Below are 20,726 nucleotides of genomic sequence, written 5' to 3' on the forward strand. Positions count from 1 at the left end.
AAGTCGTGCTTGGACTGTCAAATCAGTTGGCATGTCTATATCCACTGTATGACGCCTATAGGGAGGCTATAAGGGCACATACATACAGTCAGCAGCATATACATTAAAAGCACACTGAGACATGTCTTAAATAAGCTGATGTGATAGTTCTGACAAGTCTCCATCCAGTCCATTAAACAGATAACGCCAACATCGCCCTTAGCAGAAATGTTGCAAAGCATGCCTGACTAAACCCGCCGTATAAATACTATACATCCAATCACAGCTGACAGGCCCGCTCGCTCCCACGGCGGACACGCTGCCACTCTCTGCCACATCATAGTATGGAGCAGGCAGAGCTGCAGCCAGAGCTAGCAAACACAAACAGCCAGCGTTTCCTAAACAAAGGTTTAGTTATGCAATCTGCCTCGCTGGCCCCGTGCGACTTTTAGGCAGCGGTTGAAAGCAGCAGATTAGCCCCCCCCCGCTGGCCCCGGGCCACTCACTCCCCTAATGCTCTGGTGTGGCTCAATATGACCTGAGCATTATCCAAATCTCAGCAGCAGGCAAAAACAGGCTATTAATATCTTGATGACTCAACAAATCCTAGCATACTTTTTATTAATAGAGATTAGAGGCATAAAGACACTCCAGTATTAACATGGGCTTACACAAGATATAAAGACAGCTGTGTGGAATGGTGAGCAATAATCAAAACAAACAAATGCCTCCTCGTCGGAAATCAACTTTTAAGCCAGATTGTGTGCGTGTAAGAATCTGTGTGAGTGTGACAAGTGTGTGTTTGTTTGCAGATATGTGATTAGTGATTCGCTGAAATCCACAGATCTTGGTAGCCAGCGAGTTGCAAAGTCAAATCACTGAACTAATCTGCTCTGCACACCACAACCGCCAAACATCAACGCAAACACCCAAAACTTACCTCCTTGTTTCACCAAAAAGCACGCATGCTCTTCAGAGTATTACTGCACACTATCCTGAATGATTGACGCAATCAATGCAAAGCGACAACAAGATTCCCTGGGTCGATGATAACTCGATTCTGCTCTGTAGCTACAAGCAGAGACTGTAGACTCGAATCCTTGTATCCTTGTTTTCTCTTGTTTGCACCCAGAACTTCTCAAGGAATAGCATCCATGGAAACACAGGAGTTAAGTCTGAACATGTCGCACTACGAATCACAGAATATGAGAAGTCGCAAAAAGCTGATGGTGTGTCTGTGTCTCTGGGTGGGGTTCCAAGATTGTCCTCAAGGAATCTGTGTCCCGCGCTTCTTCATTTCATCCATTAAGCAAACCAGGAGAACCAGCATGTTAACCTTTTTCTTTTCCCAGCCTGTAAGCTGAAAGATGCCCCCTTTAGGCAAAAAGAAAGCTGAAAGAGCGCGTCCACCAGTCGATGGGGATGCAGTAGCTGGTCAAAAGAAAAAAAAACAGGAACTTGTCGGGCAGAAGAAAAAAAAAGGGACTCGAAATAAATTAGCCCAAATTTGAGGCGGGTGTGATCTCAGAGACAGAAGCCTGGCCTGACCCGTCCGCTCCCGAGTCGGACTCTGCGAGCTCTGAGGGGACTCTGCTCTCAACAATCCTCCCCGCTCACATGCATGTCCGGGTGAAGAGAGCACTTCATGTGCATGGCGCTAACTCCTTCAGACCATTCCGGCTCATGCTGCCCAAAGGCAAAGTGGCAGGGAGAGAGAGGAGGGGGGGGATGGGGGGGAGAAGGGGGCCTGTATTATAGGAGTGTGTGTAAGAGTGAGTGAATTAGCGTGCACGAGGGGAAAGTGTGTGCGTGTGTGTGTAACTGTGTGCAAGTGAGCATGAGAAAGAGGTAAAAAGTGTCACAGAGTTGCAGTCTGATCATCACGAGGCCACGAATCAGCCCGAGGAGGAGAAGAGGACAAAGTCTCCAATCAGTTCGACAGCTTCAGCAGAGCCTAACTATTTGACTATAATCAAACAAATGTTTCCGGACATGAACACACAAAATGTGAAAGACGGGGCGGTTCAAAAACAGGCTTTTATATTTGAGCCATGCCCTCCAGCCAATGCTTTTGTCTTAATGCTACTGCAGCTACCTGCTGGAAGTGTACAGCTTTTAAGGGTCCTATAAAAAGATAGGAAGTTAAAACCAGGCTTTTTTCAACATGGCTACAGGGTTTGGTCAGTCTGGCCCACTTAAAATTGTAATTAGCCTCCTATGTCTCCAGATACGGTCATATATATTCATAGCTGGTGGGCTAACCTTAACCTCAGAGTCAGTCACAGTTCCAAACTCAGAATCCTCTGAGGCGGTAAACTGGAAACCTTTCGGAGGCTTTTTGTGGGCTGTCAGATTTTTTAAACCTGTACTTATCCAGGAAGAGGTTTTGTTCAGCACACATGCTTTTACTTTCTTTCTTCCTCCCTTCTGGTACTTTTATTGACAAACACAAACCACATAGCATGTATACATGTGTAGAAGAAGAACGGGCGCGTTTCCATTCAACACCTTAAAGTGACAATCTCGAAGATTTCACATTTTGTGCTCTTGAGCACCCCCACTGGCGCTAATCAGTAATTACAAGAGCACTCTTCCCAATTTAACCAGACATCTACGGCTGGCTTCCTTAGCCATGGCTCTAACTCTTGATTTTCCTCGCTTCTATTTGTAGACTGTTTGCCTTCATCTGAACGTCGAATTAGTTTCTTTTTCTTTGGATTGTCTCTTATTTTTGAAGTTGTATCTGTAGTCATCGATCTTTTCTTTGTTTGTTCAGCCATAGTAGATTACTGTTTCCTCTCAATGCTTACAGAGACCGGAAAAGCAGCCGCTTAGTTCCGCCTACCCTCTCTGGCAGACCAATCATTGCTGCAGGATGGAAAACACGTCACTAACTGGGCACCGCTTGTGATTTTTTCCATGAATGTTGCCACAGACACCCAGTCCATAATAATATTATATACCGCTTTCATCAGTGGGCTATAGGCTCGATCACCATTGTGTTATCTCATTCGGTGACAGATCGGTGACTTACCAGACATTTATTTAAATGAAAAAGTCCCAGATTGTTACTTTAAAGCGCAATAGGTTATCTAGTACGGTGATTTTATCTCTGCTGGTTGAATACAAAGACCCACCTGTAGCACGTGTTGTCTGAGCAGGGATTGTGCACCCGCACGATGATGAAGACATGCTGGAAGTGAGAGCGGATGGCCTTGGGGGTGAAGGGGTGAGCACCGGGCTCCTGGAACACGATGGTCACTATGTCGTTCCCTATGTGGCGCTTCCTCAGCAACTAATCATTAGAAGACAACAAAGACTTCATCAGAGGAGTATGGGTCTTAACTCTTAAAGCAAAGTCATAGCAAACACATAACTCATATCATATCAAAACAATAAAAGTTTGTTTAGAATGAAAGTTGGACACGATTCAATCACAAGTCAAATCATGCATTCCTCTAACTGGTACACCCTTTCTTCAGGGTTTTCTTTGGTACAACTGTTTTCAAACAAAGGGGTTTTCTGTTTCCTGGTAGACAGCTAATACCGTACCACAAAGGCTGTGCTCTCAGTCTTTACCTGTTGTTTGTTGTTGGGTGTGTAAGGCAGCAGAGTCGACACATGGAACATGATCTCGTAGTCCTTGTAAGTCGTGTACAGCGAGTGAGTACCTGTGGAATCCGCTGCAGGGGAAAATAGCAAAACACTGTTGAGACTTATTGTACGATTACTGCCATCCATCACTCTCACACGTGGTGTCTGTGTGCAGTGTTTTCTATGAAAGACAGGGTGCAATTTCACTGTAGCCCAAACAGCTAGACAATAGTGAATTGTGGATCAGTGTCAGCCTGGATGAGATGACTGTCATCTGTTTCAGTCAAGTGTCACCCTCTTTAGTGGAGCTCTTTGTGTTAAAATAGTTTGTTTTTCAAAAAACAAGGCCATGAAGCATTATAAACTAATAATCTGTATTTCAGTAAAGTCAGTTAAAATAGCATCTACGCACTTATTATTACTGAGGGATAGGGATAGAAAAGCATATATACTATTATAACACTATTCTCGTCCTGTCATACTGTGCATGGTTGTTGTAGATTTATGATATGCTAGTTTTACCTTTCAAAGTTTACCTCATTTTTGTTTATTTCTTCGACGAGTTCCACACAGAAGTCTCGTTTCACCAGCACCTGGCGCTAATGCTTTCTTCTTCTTTTGTTATTTAATGGCAGTTAGCAAACAGCGTTCAGATGCGCTACAGCCAACGTCTGGCGGTAGTACCGCATTACAACCAGGCGCCGGTAAAAACAAAATATATTTTCAAGATAAGATAATAGTCGCATGATTGATTTTTTTTTTAAATAAATGAATGACTATTTGAATATTCAAAATTCATGACCAATCCCTACTGAGGGACTACTGTACAGGAGACTAGAAAAAAACAGGACTAGCTAGAAGAGAGAGATCATAAGAAAAACTAAATAAAGTGAAAGTGTCACTAAAAGAAAGCTAGCGGGAGAAAACGAGGTAAATCAAAAGGAAATAATTAACCAAAGGCGTAATAAGGGGGCAAAGTACACACAAAAATTGTTCAATATGAAATAGCTTACCTTTGTTTTATTGCTGAAACTAAAGTGAAACTAACTAACAACAGAAGTGATAGTGATAAGAAGTTGAGGTCATGAGCTAGGCAGCAAAAGACTACTTTAAAGATGCATCCCTACCCAGATCATTAAGTTTAAAGGCAAAAAAATGTGTGCATATGATTTAGAGGTGTGTTTGGGAGTTGTTACTTTTGGTGTCCAGCTGGGCTCTGTACTTGGTGAAGCCCTTGAGGCGAACTTTCTCTCCCAACAGTTGGAGGAACTCCTCCAGGGCGGGACCGGCCGTCTCGTTGTTGTACATCTCCTCCTCAGTGCTCTGACCCGCTCGGCAGTACATCACTCCCACTTTCACCTGAAAGCTCAGCTGGGGAACGAGGGGAGAAGCAAACACGATATTTATTTTAAAAGTTCATGTCAGGACAGAGAACAAAATAACAACTCAGAAAACACAAACTCCTTTCTTGGGAAATTTAACAAGCAGTTTCTGCAAAATGTCCAGATTCTGTAAAATAACAATTGGTTTATCCTCCTACCCCTTGTTCATCCAGTTTCATCAGCTGCTCGGTGACTTTGGGTGTGTTGAGGGCCAGTCGGAGGCAGGAAAGATCCAGCTCTGGGAGAAGGTACTCCAGCACCTCTTTAATGGGCAGCCCGCGGGTGGTGCCGTGCTTAGAGGTGGAAGGCACTACATCCTCGAGGATAGAGCCCCGCAGAGTTGTCAGCTGAGGGACAGAGATTACAGAGAGGAGTGTGAGAAGACAAAGAAAGAAAGTATCTCAGGAATCCTCGCTGTGCTTTGAACTTTTCGTGGAGATTGAACACACTGATAGCAAAACTTGCCTGCCCAGACACAAGACGCAGTATTACCATCATATTACTGTACCGTTAAAGGAGCTGAGAGAAAACAAAAAGACAAGTATGACTAAAGGCTGTGGCTGAATAAAAGTACAACTGAGGAATAAGAGGTGGGAGGGCTCGTCCAAGCAGCCTGTGTACACAACGTCTGCATTGTCCTGAGCTCGGGGAGTGAACTCAATCTCTGGGCTATCATAAGCATCTGGAACGGGCCGAGACTTTCTCTCCTGCAAGCTTGAGGCTTTGCAGGGCCTGTGTTTACAATGGACCTGTGTTTCCCATGTTTGGAAGATATGAGCGAGAGCGAGGGTCCTGTAGCACTGCAGTCTCAAGCGCAGGGATTTAATCACATGCACCTGTCCGTCTTGAGTCCACAACAAACAGCCTCAAGGCGGGTTTCTTTGCCCTCCGTCTGGGAATGTGCGTCCGTGTAATACAGCCCATAACCCTAAATTGAAAACCTCAAATCCCAAACCAAACACAGAAAGACTGGGGGCCAACATTGCAACTAAATATGACAGTCTATTTTTACTGAGACACAGAGGCAAAGCTCTCCACTCGGTGGTTTGAGGTTGTTGGGCACTGACAGGCCTCGGAGGCTGGAAGATGAGAGCACTTTCTGAAGTTTCTTCACACACTGCTAATATCTGCAGACAGCTGAAGAGCTTCAGGGCTTTTTGTATAATACCATAGAAGAACTGAGGCTCTTTTTACCTGAGCTGGACTTCCTAGTACGTACTAGGTTCCTTAACGTTCCCAAACTTGTGAATGTTGGAGTTAAAAATGGAGTGCATGTTTAAATGCTGTGGGCAGATTAACTCCATTGCAGGAAGGATTGATGTGTTGGCGTGCTGAGATTGAGGTTTGGGTGTAGGATGGATAGGACTCTATAGCTGACCTCGCTGGTTCTGAAGATGAGGCGGTAGTTATACTGCTGGCCGTGCTCCTTCTCCTCCTCCAGCTTCTCCCTGCGCAAGCTCACAGCCACCGGACCCAGCGCCTCGTCCATCCCAAAGTAGTTCCAGTGCTCTGAGGAGGAGGAAGTGGCTGCGTCAAACAACATACTTTGATAAAATATGAGTATATATAATGAAAGCAGTTAAATGAATCTTACCCCTCAGATAGAAGAACTTCCTGTAGTAGTAGGCTCCCAGGTCCACATGCTCCACAATGTACTGTTTACCCTTTTCACTCAGCATGCTGGGCCCTTCCTTTGGTCCCTCTAACACGGCAACTCCAGCATTGGTGCAGTGTGTACTCACAGACGTTTCATACATGTTTCCTTCCCCAATCAGGGTCCCTGAGCCACTGTTACCAGCTCCACCACCAAGGAGCCCATTATACCCCGCTCCCAACCTGTGCCTGCCAATCCAATCAGCACCGATCTCGTTGCGGAAGCAGGGGCAGCTTAGCAGCATTTCGTTGCTCTGTTCTTCCCCCGCGTCCAGACCCGGACTGTCCCTGGAACTGAGCTCCTCCTGGCTGCCGCTCGGGGAGCTGTAAGGCAGGCTGTGTGTGGACGAGAGCGTGGATGTAGTAGAGGCTACAGCAGCGGCAGATGCCCCTGTGGTGGTGTTTTTCCTCTTTCCTGCAGTCTGTCGCAACTGAATTACTTCATTGAGGTCAAACAGCGTGCTCTGAACGTCGTAGTGGGCGAAGCCTTTCTGACACACCCAGGGTTTAAGAGGGGGGCCCATGTCGTCTGTCCGGCTGTCCTCTGCGTCAGACCCGGCCCTGGGGGAGTCGGACTCACCCCGCACGCTCCGAAGTTTACGGAATATAGACTCGCCCCCAGTCTCGGATTTAGTCCGTCTCTTCGGAGGCTTATCCCTGTCTTTACCTTTTGAAGCCTGGCCATCTAAGACGTCCTCCTGAAGATCAATAACAGTCTGCTGGGGCCCGACATTCAGCATGTCCTCTAGTTTGGCAGGAGCAGGGCTACGTTGGTCCACTTTGTCCCCTTGATAGCCCTTAAGCATTTCAAAGAAGCTCTCTCCAGATGCTCCGTGCTGATCTATTGAGGAGGTGCTACCGTACTCGCGATGAAGAGGAGACCATTTGGCTCCGGATGGTGAGCCCCAGTCCTCTCCGCTGTCTCCGCTGGCTTCCATCTCACTGATGGTCATGTCACTATTGCTGCGCTGACGGATGCGCCTCTGTCGTGGGTTTCTATGTGCGGGACCTCGGTAGTCTGGGGCTAGGTAACGGGTGTCAAGGCTGTAGTTGTTTGCCTGGGTCTGGGTTCGATTCTTCAGAGTATTGTGGATGTTACGCAGCATTGACGAGTCCTGAGGGCTCATTATGGAGCCTAACTTAACGTGACTTTTTCCAGCAGAGGGCACACCAGAGTTCTCAGGCTCTGCAGCTGATTGCCACACAGCCCCTGTCATGTCTTTCCTCGGGGGCCAATCAGCCACCCGAGCCCGGACGCCCATTTTAGGCACTCCTGTGCTCACAGTGGCATGGATATTGTCTGTGCGTGTTGGCATAACACCTCCATTTACCATCCGGAGGTGGCGGGTGTAAAACTCATCAGTGGGGGGGATGGTACCCCCAACGCTGCGCTCCATAGGTGGGTGCCTCAGGCTGGTCATGACACCAGTGCCAAAGGCTAAAGGCACTTAGTAGGGAGACATGGCTGCCTCTGGGATGGGATGGTGCTCCCTGACTTCATGAGCAGCTTGATTGTCTGGATCAACAAGTGAAGAGGTGGGAAAACGGAAAGGGGCCAATTTCTTCAGCACTCAATCTGCTTCCTCAAATGTGTTGACACTGCCCCTTGGCGTTTATTTTACTCCCGACATACAATCCTGAAAAGAAAAAAAAAATCTGTTAGCACATACAGTTGGAGCAGATCATCCCCGACACATTTGTTTCCTGAAGACCTGAAATAAAAGAAGCTGGGTAGCAGGTCTTAAATTAATAAGCTGCTGAAATAAGATCCTTAGCGTTTGCAAACCAGATGACTTTACACTTGATTGGCTTCGAAGCACTGTTACACTCTCCCTGACATGGGAGAGAGCACAAAAATAATTACAATCTCACCTCTTGCAAGCAACACTGCAAGAATTGGGTTTTTTTTAGATTTGGCTCGCATACGGTTTTGAACTACAATTTACTCTCTTTCCAACAGGTATCAACCCGTCCGAGATTTCCTCTACGTCACTCTCTCTTATTCTCTTTACTGACGATGTCCTGTTCGGTCCCCTTACCTTTGCCATGATGTCCATATTGTAACGACCAATCTTACACCCGTAACAGAAGGTGTTTGCCTTCAGGGCACTCTGCCAGAGATCTTAGTCGTTCCAACCAAATTACAAAACGCAAGAACAGGCATTCAAGCGCGGAGGTGGAATGAACGTGCCACGATTCTCTCTATTACAAGTCAGTGTACCATCAAAATGACTCTTAAGCTGAAATAGTTCCATAATGTCGCTCTAAGATAAGAAAAATTCTTCACGCTGAATGCTCGTGAAGAATTCATACAACAGCGTATCTTTCATGTATGCTATGAACAAAGTTGAGGACTTGAAAACCACAAACCTGCTGCAGAACATGTGGATGTTTTTCTTTTTCCCGTGGTGGCTTTTTACGAGTAAATGAAAAGTCACTGACATGTTTAATTTCAGATAAGGGGGCCTATTTTTTAAACCAATTTCAGAATTAGCATAGAGGAGGAAACATGAAAGCTCAGCCAAATTCTGCACGAGTTTAACAATGTGTCGTTTATTTTCTTGAATTGTCTGAGCAAAACGAGGCCTTTTCCCTGATCAGTTAATTAATCCAATGGGAGTCGTAAAGATGACTTTGATAAACCTATTCAGGACTTAACCAGGTCACAACCAACATTACATAGACATGAGAGAAAAATGGGTCCACCAAAACCGCCCCTATGTCACTGACTGTTGGCTTGTGACTCGTCTCTTTGTGCGCTCCTTCAGCAGCCTACATTATTGAATTGTTATGCAGAGTTGCAGTTTTCTCTAACCAATATCCCAAGCTGCACATCAAAAAGCAAAGAGGCCCTTTGAAAGTCATCTGAGAAGTGAGTGATGATCCTCTGCCTGACAAATCGAGCCAATTTGGCAGTGAGACACTGGAGGAGATTAAGGCTCCGCTCTCCGTCAGCTCTGCCTGGCTGTGGCTGTGATCACATTAGCCGCTAGCAATCAGTGCACTGTGACGGGCCTACAGCACAGCCACCTTCACACTTCTTCCTAGCATCAGGGCGAACTCTGAGCTAACTAAGACACTTCCTTATGATACAGAAGACAATAACCTTTGCTTTAATAATAACAGTCATAAAAAGGTGTGTATTTGTTGACCTAAAGCTTTACCACAGTGGCAAAGTCAACTGAGTGTTGGGTCAAATGCTCTCTGGACGATGCAGTTGTTTTTATAATATCAACATCGAAAAGAGTAAAATCTCAAGGCTCTGGAGATGGTTCAGTTCTCAGACAGCCTGAGGCGAAGGATCCACGGTCAGCCTTTCTTCAAAACATAGAAAATGTTATGTTTTCTCAGAGCAAACCTCCAAAGCTCGGAATATTATACAGCGTCTGCTCGACCAATATGGAGCAAAAGAAGGCGGCAAAGGCTCTTAAATTAAGACTAACAGATATCATTCCTGCTGTAGTCCAAAACTGTGTCAAGCTGTTTTTGTTTTCTATTAAAGTTATGCTTCTTTTTACATTTTCAACCACAAGCATGAAGGAGGAGTTACCAGGATGCTTAAAGTAGAAATTCATGATAAAGCTCTTGGGGCCTGGTGTAGGGCTGTGACCGTACTGAATTTTTCTACCCGCGTTGAAACACTAATGCCCGCTCAGCCTCAGCCCGTTGCTCGAGTATGTTTTTTTTTCACTACAGCGCGTCCCCCTGACAGTAATACATCATCGACATAAGTGAACACAGCACGAGTGGTGGAAACGCGAGTTTGTTATCACTACTAAGTTTGTATCCTTCATTGTTTAAAATGTATAATAAGTAGGACTTTCCTAGAAAATTAAAATATAGACTTTTACAAATATAATTGTTACTTATGGGCCTCTATACGTGTGTGTTGGTGAGTGTGTGTGCAGACCCTTGTGAGAGCCTTCCCTCTGCATCTCTTGGGGACGTTTTCAGGAGGGGCGCTGTTGTGGTTCCCTGAGCCAATCACAGCGTATATGTGAGCGTGGGAGTGGTTCAAATTAGCAACTGGGCCCAATTCAGACCGGCGAACATGGCCAAAGAGCGATGCAGAGCTGGCCTTCTTTCTGTTGGACAGTTAGCTGCCTCAAACCGGGTAGGACAAGCTAACCGGCGTTTAGCATGCTAGCGCAAAGGTAACCGTGATGCTGTAGGTTTGCTAGCTTGGAGGGGGGGCATGTTCTCGCACGAGAGAGTGAGCTTCTGGTGACGAAGAGCCCAGGAGGAGGGGCCCAGTTTGAATGTGTTGTTGACAAAATGCAAGGAAAGGTATAGTTGTTATACCTTTAAATGAAATCCATGGTGACGGGCTAGTTGTTATCGGCACAACTAGCATGTTGCGAGACTGCACTCGGGCTCGTGCCCAATAGATGCGCAGAGGGTTGAAACAGTGGTGCTGTGACAGCAAAGTTTCTTTTGCTGATTACTGTGATTTTAAAACGACTTTGTTGTTCACAATGAATCGTTCTGTATGGTAAAGATGAGGTGCTTCCCTGGGATCTATGGATAGTGAGTTTACTGTGTCCCTTTAGATTTTAATGTGCCAGAGACACTGGACGCTTACCTAGCAGCATCACTGGGTCTAATATTTAAAAATAAAAAAGTGGTGATGACTGTCACTTGGTCCACCCCATGGTTGGCGTCACAGTCATGCGGTTACCGTCACAGCCCTAGCCTGGTGTCCGAACAAGAGTCTGATTAAGAGCCCTGCGCAAATGAAATGAACAGGGCAGATTCAAAACCAGCATTTCAAAGCTTCATGGTTGCATGACACAAAGTGCTTCAGCTGAAATACTTTTAAATAAGATAAAAGAAAATATCACCACTGTGATCTTTTATCTCTCACGTAATGAGGGTTCCCATCTACACACTCCTCTCATGAATGGGCATCTATTCTTCAGGGCACGGGCTTAGAGTAAGTGTCTAGAGCAGATTAATAAAATCTCATTAAGTAATTAAAAAAAGCTAATTCATGTCCTACTAACACCCTTATTTCTCTGACATGAATAAGAGAGAGAATAGTCAGGGAATGCGAGTTAAACTGCAGGTCTAGCCCCAGAGGGCCGGGCCTCATTCCCTCACGCTGCTAAGAGTCCACAGGGACACACAGGAGAATAGGAGCAATACACACAACACACGCACACGCACACACACGTCCCAGAAAACAGGCCTTTTAATCTCCCACTGATGGACAGAGAAAGACGAGATGCTTTGAGGGCCTTTCAGATTAAAAGAAGAGTGTGGCATAGAGGCTGAGAGAGCAATCTGAACTAAATAAAAGACCCACACAAAAATAAAAATAAAACACCCACAGAATAATAAACTTATTTCAAGCCATGTTGCCATTATACCGAGCAAATTCTTCCCAAGTCCTGACAGCGTGAGCCTGTTCACTTAATGGGGTTAAGTTCCTGTAATTGTGGCTCCGACCCTCCAGATGGTCCTCCAGGCCCGTTGAGAGAAAAGCAAAGCCATGACACTTATGCAACGAAGTGCTGGTGATGCCATAGCCCACCTCTGAGGTGCTACAATTTGTTATCTCAGTTGTAGGAACGAGTCTAGACACAGAGACCTGCGCTCTGATAGAGGACTCAGCCTGCATGTGTTGCAGGTGACTCAGACAGCAGTCTCTCCAGGATCTTGTGACAAAACACACACACACTACATGGAGTTAAAGTTGGACAGACAGACAGCAGTCAGTCAGCAGAACAGATGAATACTGTTATATGATGAATCAGAAACATGAACCAAGGGTCTGACTCGTACAAATCTGACAAGAACAAGACCTGAGTCATCAGGCTCACAGTCTGGGGTGCCAGACGTTATGAAAGTCGGGGTCTACTCTCCTGAAGGGCGCTCACTGTTGCAGAGCTGGCTTGGCTAGCTGTCAGTGAGAAAAGACAGCATGGTTAAGTTAAAGACTCTTCGTCCTGAGACTCCAAACAGAGAGGTAATGAAGTTTCCCAGTGAACCAGGCAAGTGTCTCCAAAGCGTAGACAAAAGAGCCAGAGGATTGCCCTACAAGCTTGTAATTACTGCGTGCTTCAATGGGGCTAAGGAGCTGTTTGGCCGACACCATTGGCTTTCAAACAGGCACCCTACCATTTAGGCCACTGGCTCTCCCGGTCTCCTAATCTTTCCCGGCTCTAAGGGCTGCCTGAGCTGTTGGGAAGCACGCACAAAGGTCCCTCTGTCCTGGCTTGGGCAACACTGGGGCCTCATTCCAACATAGTGAAGTCTTTGAAAATTGCCTGGCACGGGAACCTCACTATAGCTGTGTGTGTGAGGCCTGCCAGGAAAAACCAAATAAATTAGATGCAAGTGGAACTGAAGAGTTAGAGATGAAGAAAACACGGAAGCAGAATTTGGAAACAAATGAAACAGAAGCATCAAAGAAGCAGAAGGATACGTTTGTGATGAGCACGGGACTGCAGGAGAATGGACGGGAAGACAACAAGAAGGCTCACAAAGAATGAGAACCCGAGCGCGATCGTTTAGCTCTTCTGAAATTACAGATGTTACGATACCACTTTAACTTTCTGATTCTTTCTCATTTATCAATTACTGTACCTATCTCATACTGGAGTGATACTCAAATAAAACATCACTCTACTAACCCAGTATCAATGTTACATAATTGCCGGCATAGTTGCTCAGATTAAACCCTTAGTAAACATTACATACAAATAAGGATGCCATAGAACTTTATATTAATAACTAGTTGACAGTCAGTCATTGCTGCACAAAAAGACCATAAAAATACATCTAGAAGATAAATAACAAGTCCATTTTTAACACATCTTTCATCTTTGGTCGCTGAATAGTATTGATTTTTAACATGTAACTACATTATTTAGTGTGTTTAAGGATTAAAATCACTGGTTCTGAAGACGAGAAGACATACGGATAATTCAACTCTTTTTAAAAACCTCTTGAATGATGAATACTTTAAGAAACCTAACCTCAAAGCAAGCAGACACCCTAAAAACAAGCTGCGCTAACGTTAGCAACAGCTCAGAGTGCAGCCCTTTAAACAAGTGAAAACTTCTTCATTCAGTGTTTTTACAGATTACATTCACTGGGTTTGTTTTAAAGAGGAGAAGACCTGTACAGATAAGTCGGCTCTTTTTTTATAACCTCTTGTATGATAAAACGCTGAAAGAATTCTTACCTAAAAACTAGCTGCGCTAACGTTAGCAACAGCTTAGCATGCAGCCCTTCAAACTAGTGAAAACTTCTTTATTCAGTGTTTTCACAGATAAAATTCGGGTCTGTTTGTTTTAAAGAGGAGAAGACCTATGCGGATAATTCAGCTCCTTTTAAAAACCTCTTAAATGATGAACACTGAAAGAATCCTAACCTCAAAGCATACAGAGAATATAAAAACAAGCTGCGCTAACGTTAGCGACAGCTCAGCTCTTCAAACTTGTGAAAACAACTTTATTCGGTGTTTTTCCAGATTACATTCACTGGGTTTGTTTTAAGAGCAGACAACATGTACAGATATTTCAACTGTTTTATAAAACATCTTGCATGATTAAACGCTGAAAGAATCCTAACCTTAAAACAAGCTGAGCTAACGTTAGCGACAGCTCAGTTGCAGCCCTTGTTTCCACCAAAGCTTTGCAGATATGCTGAATTTTATCGTAAAAACTACTTTATTCAGTTCCCTCAAAAAAGATTCCATTCTCTGCTGGCACCACATTGTTGTTGTTTGCTATCATTATATGATAAATAACCTACCTAAATTACCGGATTCGGTCAGTACAGACTGCTGAACTTGCTACCACATCCCGCATATTAGGCTGTATCGGAGGCATCTTCCAACTCTGGTATGAGCACGCTCTACTTGTAATCCAATGACTCTGGTGTGAAACATATAAACCAACAGATGACTGAGATTTTGAGGAGTAACATGGGAAAAAATCCTTGTTTAGTTTCTACAAGTTTGTGTAAATAATAATCAAAGCAGAAACTACAGACTGCTGCCAGGCTGCAGAAACCTCCTCTCTTCCACGGTGAGTAAGCTTTCCCACAGACTCAGACAGAAAAAATCTGCAGTAACAATACCTCCTCTGACTCCCACACACCATCATACTGAGGAGTGAGGGGTTAACTGGGGTCTCTTCACATCCACTGAAGTGTAGGCTCACCACAACTGCCCTTAGGCACACAGATGCGCAGGAAGTAGCAGAACCTCTCTACCACTCCCCTGTCTCCATCTGCTTTGCTCTTTTTTTACTCTCTTCTGTCTCCTCTTGCGTGTGCATCTGGCTGACGACCAGGCACAAACCTGCCCGTCTGATTGAGCAAACCTGAGAACCCGACACCTTTGGAGGAAAACAGGCAGGCCTGCTGGCAGACAAACGATACTCGCGTCACCCAACCGCGAGGCAAGATCCTGGAATTCCACCAATTTGAGCGGAGGAAGTGGTGAACGTGTTTGTGAGGAGGGGGGGGGTAAGAGGCTGGGCATGTTCAGGCAAACTCTGCGAGCAGTAAAACACTGACTGTCCAAGTGATAGTCTGTTATAAACACTTTACAGCCTGCCATGACTTTAAAACGACAGGCCTGTCTTCGATCGAGCTTTGATCTAAGAAATCAAAGCATTACATGAAGTTGAAAACCATCAAAACACGAGAACTGAACCGACAAATTGATCACACATCACATGCAAACATCACGTGTAGTCGGGGCGCTTTAAAAAACCGGTGGTGGTGCATCGACTTTCATCATCATCACCATTGTTCCTGTGATGTGCTGCCCTAGCGCTGGGCCCCACGCTATCACTGCAGCACAGTTCAGTAAGTAAATGGGCAGAGCTAACTCCTGGCAAAGTGAATTTTACTCACAGACTCACACAAGAAGACAGCTCTGGAGGAGCGCCAGTATATATTCGTTGCCAATATCTTCAGCAGGGTGTCCTCGATTCTTTCTCTCTTCTTATCCTTCTTAAAGTGCTCCACTGGGGTTTCACTGTTTACGTGGGAGCGACAGCGGGATAAATAGACACTTGAAACACTTGACATAGTTTTTAGCTCGCAATGGTAAACCCATTCCTGTTTCCGATGTCATTATATGAGTGGGTGAGGGGCTTTTACAATGAAAGCCTTTGTCCGACTCCAAGAGGGCCATTAACCTTTTTAAAAAATCTAATTGCACTGCTTACAGCGTAGGTGGTCCGCCTGTCCAGATTAAAGACGGGTTACTACTTATACGCTAATCTATTAGCTGCCCCGTCAAAATAAAAGTCTAACAGTCTTAAACAGGCTTGTATTCAGTCGATTTAAAGTGTGTAACTCCATCACCAACAGTCTGAACGGAAGTTTAACAGCTTCATGCTCCATAAATACATTAATCTACAGAGGCCGAGCCAGAGTTGGTTTAGTGTCTCATATTTGACGTGAGGCTATAGATGACTTGTCTTTATTGAGAAAGCTCAGATTTAAGCCTGTCAGCTTTTAAAAGTGGTGGGTTATAAAGAGCAATGGGGAGGAAGCAGTGTGCCGCCGCCAGAAGAGGAATGTAAAAAATTATAATGAGGTGGCTGCCTGGCTCCTGAACTGCAGCAGTCGGGATCTGAGGCTTAAAAAGTTGATGTCTGCTCTGGGCTGCACTTTCCCTCTCCCTGTCCTCTCCGCCCGACGCCTCCAACCAGAGCACTCCATTAGAGAGACAGTGAGCTCCTGATCCACATGGACAGGTACACGCAGAGACAAAGGCTTTCTCACACACACACATGCACATGCATGACAGAGCAAAACAGAGCCTACAAGAACACAACAGTCAATTTGGCTGCTAAGAATAAACTCTGGAAACTCATGGGACAACAGCTTGATTCAAATAAGGCAAGCTACTTTCTCTTATTGACATCATCCAAAAGATTGACTAATTTAGTAATACCTGTCTCAAACTTAGTGACCTTTTCTTGGAAATAACATTAAACTTATGTTATGTCCAGTCACGGCGGCAGAACAAACACAATTTGTCTCACTAATCGCTCTAAATATAAATCAACAATGAAATGTACAGAGGGTTCATGTAAACATGGTGGACATGTTTAAATTAAAGGCTGAATAACAAAGTTTCAATCACCACGACGTCAGACACTCTGCAGCAGCGTTTCCTGTTTGGTTGGGTGCCAAATAGTTGGGTGCTAAAGGGATTATGTTCTTGTTGCCTTATAGTCGGTCGGTGGTTTACCGTCTGAAACATTAACTTTGTTCTCTATCTTTCTTTAAAGGTGAAAAAATATTCCATCACTACAGCCACGTTATTTCTGTTTTGGTACACTTCATAAGTTTTGTAGTAATAGTTACTAGAAGTGGTCTGTGTATGGTGAAATGTAGCTACAGATACAGCTCTTGTCATAGCAGTCTTATAAATAGCCACAGGTTGATTATTAGCAGGTTGACTGGTCATAAACGTACCAGCGGCACTACAGTGATGGAGCTCCATAAAAGGTAAGAGTGGTTAACTTACGCGTGGTATGAGTTGTGATGATGCAGCCCAAAGGTCAACCTGTCAACTGCCACTCCAACACTTGCATTAATGATTGGCGTTTTAGCTACTGTGACCGTCGATAACCATCCAAAACTTGGAAAACCCTCAAATAATATTTAATCACATGCCAAAGAAATTGTCATATAATGATTAATTTACTATTTACTACAAGTACACATACTATGGGGAGTGCAGAGGGTATATAAATGTTGCTAATTTGTCACTAAATGCAGAACAATCAGTGTCCTGGAGTTTCATCACATCCGACACATCCGCCTGTTCACTAAAAAGGACAAAGCATACTTTGATAGCACTAAAAATGGAGCTCAAAATCGAGAAATTTGATATAAAAATCCCACCTCAATCCGGCTCCACACGGAAAACGCACCAACATTTCCATTTCCACACAGGCACGCTGCCAAACTGCGTACCTGCTGCAGCGTTTCCTCCACATGAGAAAGTTTTGTGATTTATATGGGAATGTTTCGCCGTGACTTCTGAGGGAGAAAGCTTTGGATTTGGAGAGTCTCTTTCACCCACTGTTTCCTCTGACATCTATATGAGGCTGTGAGGTGCTTCCAGCTTTTTATTATTGTAGGTTTCTTGCTATTATACTGCAATGTTTCCACTAGTTACATTGTTGTGAAAGTGCAGCCATTATTTGGGTTTGACACAGTTTTGCTTTGCTGGGCTCAGCAAGCAAGCCGCTTGGATTAACCCCATTGCAATGGGAGCATTTCCCAGCAGTGTGCTTAGTTAAACAGGGAAGTGTGGGCCAGGGCAGAGAGGTGTTTATATGGGCAGTGTTTCCTCCATTCGACCAACAAAATGTAAATAAGCCCCTTTAATATCTAAAAAGCAGATGTCTTTCAAAGCAAATACTCCCAGCTCAGCATGAGGCTGGCACACGCCTCGCTATGTGTGTGTTTGGATGGAGCAGTTTCCATCAGTTGAGGATTAAAATAGAGGGGATGCGAGAGTAGCAGCAGCATAATTAACAGTGTTGATGCAAAGAGGAGGGCTGAGTGAATAGTTTGTGTTTGCCGTCTATAATTCAGCCTCTCCACGTGCCAGGAGACGGGGGATGGGGCTCAGCCTGGGGGGGGGGGGCAAACACTTCCAAACCTGCTATTACTTCATTCTCAGATTCTCTCACAGGCAAAACACATCAGAGCGAGCCTGCAGCGCTGCTCACACATCGCATGTATCTAGCATGATCAGATCTACTTTGACGGCTCCACTGGATCAATGTCACATCACAGCCAGCAGCAGAGTTGTGGAAAAAAAGTTTTGAATGTGTATAAACAGAGTGGGTCATCCGACATCAATCAAAATGTCAATTAGATCATGGTATTTGATTGTGCGAAAGGCTGGTGCTTCAGCGTGTCGCGTGCACCGCTGGCTGCTTCAGGCTGGGGGCATCCAGTGGTCACACACTCTGCATGCCAGAGAGCCACGCAGTGTGCATGAGTGCGCCCATCACTGAGGATTGGTCACTTGCCCGGTGAAAGTCCTAGCTGGACCCGGGCCAATACAGGCATTTACTTACTTACTGTGGCCCACGGCTAGTAACAGTGGAAATAAAATGCAGGCCGTCAATAGTATTCCTGAAAATCCTCATGCTTAGAGACAACAAGCATGCATGACACATGTACAGATCTTTACTGGAATACTTATCACGTGGACACACCCCTCTGGAAAACAAACTAATCAATGCTAACATATTAGCTGTGTTAATAAGAGCTTGGAGCTCAGGGGACTCGATTTGATCAAACTACATTGATCATGTCGGGGGGAAAAGAGCAGCACAACCTTAAGGCAACATGTGTACGGGTCACTCTTTTTATTACCTCGACAGGAAAATAATGTTACGGTAAGGCCTGCACCTTATGAGGACATTCTGCAATGTGCAACAACATGTTTCAGTATTGCAGTGACGATATGGTGTGTGAGAAATAATCAAATATTGAAGTGTGGATATTAGCTATAACGTACGGTTCCAATGTCTTTCTACTGTGTGACATGTTTAACAGAAAATAAATCAAGAACTGCTGTTTCACCACAAAGTCCTTCTCAACCACACTTTCCTCACTCCTCTCTACTTCTTCACTCATGGTGCTAGCCAGCCTTGCAGTCGCTATCAGATTTACACCGGATAATCTGAGGATAACTGACAGCCAGCCTGCGCTCTTCTGATTGGCCAATATATTCAAAGCTCCATCTGATAGGGCAAGTTCTCTTGATTAGTGCCTACCTAACACCCCCATTCCCTTTAAACTAACCTACACCCTTACTTACCTACCTACCTACTCCCTTCTAACTAACGTACGCCCTTACTTACATACCTACCTACCTACCTAACCCACTCCCTTTAAACTAGCTTAACCCTTACCTACCTTCCTACCACACCAACTTTCTCAAACTAAACTACACCTTACCTGACTAACAACCCCCTCCCTGCCAGAGTTGGTCGCTCTGTCACTCGAAGGAGAGCCAGTCGGTGCCTCTGCAGTGATATAACTTTTAGGTTACATCTCCCAACGCTAGTTTAAATGCATTGCACATGTACATATAATCTGTTCTTATTGTGTCTCATGCAGTCTTTTGCAGTATTTTCTCATGCATGATAAAACAACTTTTTGTGCAGCCCTATTTTTGATGCAGTTTGTCAGCAGGATTGCAAAAACACTACTAACTCGTGTTTACATGAAACTTTGCAGAAGGAGGAAGTGTTACATTTTTTGGCTTGAACCCTGTTTGACTCTTGCACAAGCATTATAACTGACTATCTGAGTAATGGTGCTGGACATATGTAGTAGTTGATTGGTATAAAAATGAAGACTGGAGTATTGGCTTTGGCAGAGGACTGCCTTCTTCTCAGCCTCTTGATTGCCTTGAGTTGGTGAGCTTTACATCCATATTGCGTCAGGGTGCTTGGTACCTTGCAAGTTCAATTTCTAAAATCTTTATAACTGTATTCAAACTGCATAAAATAAAAAAAATATTTGAATGCCTATGTGTAAGTAGTATGGGTTTGGGCTGAGGACAGGGCAAGGGTGACAGCAGAAGCTCTTCGTATACAACTGCAAGTGAGCAGGGAGGTCAGTCGACGGCAGCCTGACGGATTCTCACAGCAGAGGTGTCAACGTGACAGATGTCTGTGATGTTTGGAAGTCACCCACAGCCCCGTCCCCTCACATCCTCCGCCTGATTACGCAGGTAGCAAACAAGCCCAATCACATAGGACGACGAAGAAAGAATCCTGATGAGACCACCCTTACCGCAATAACGTAATCCACATTTTAATTCATCACAAACATCGAAATAAGAATGCTTCCCAGAGACAATCAGAGCCTTTATGTGCTCAAGCTACAACAAAAACACTGCATCTGTTGCTAAAACACACACACAATAAGTGAAGCTCAGATCAGATAGCAGCCTGAGAGGAAAAAAGAATGAAAACACCGGCAGCAACAGAGGAATATATCCCTCTCTGGGAACATAAAACCCACAATAAGAACTCATTGTGTTGCTTAAATTGCATTTTAAGAATGAAATACTTTGGGAATGACATGTTGGTTTGTTCATCGTTTTGG

At 44.7% G+C, this 20,726-nt stretch overlaps 1 protein-coding gene across 1 annotated transcript in view; it reads right to left on the reverse strand.

The window, feature by feature from the left end:
* LOC138591112 (signal-induced proliferation-associated 1-like protein 1) overlaps nucleotides 1-20,726 on the reverse strand; it is a 39,259-nt gene that overhangs the window by 10,675 nt on the left and 7,858 nt on the right. Inside the window, exons 2-7 of the mRNA XM_069661631.1 lie at nucleotides 6,550-8,245; nucleotides 6,334-6,464; nucleotides 5,114-5,302; nucleotides 4,770-4,944; nucleotides 3,559-3,662; nucleotides 3,117-3,274 (exon numbers count right to left, since the gene is read on the reverse strand). Coding sequence (XP_069517732.1) covers nucleotides 3,117-3,274; nucleotides 3,559-3,662; nucleotides 4,770-4,944; nucleotides 5,114-5,302; nucleotides 6,334-6,464; nucleotides 6,550-8,029 — 2,237 coding nt within the window. The 5' untranslated portion in view covers nucleotides 8,030-8,245. The remainder of the gene's footprint in view (nucleotides 1-3,116; nucleotides 3,275-3,558; nucleotides 3,663-4,769; nucleotides 4,945-5,113; nucleotides 5,303-6,333; nucleotides 6,465-6,549; nucleotides 8,246-20,726) is intronic.

Source organism: Semicossyphus pulcher, unplaced genomic scaffold (assembly GCF_022749685.1).
Source record: "Semicossyphus pulcher isolate SPU_LCO1_2020_fin unplaced genomic scaffold, fSemPul1.0.p SCAF_14, whole genome shotgun sequence".
Classification (NCBI taxonomy): Eukaryota; Metazoa; Chordata; class Actinopteri; order Labriformes; family Labridae; genus Semicossyphus; species Semicossyphus pulcher.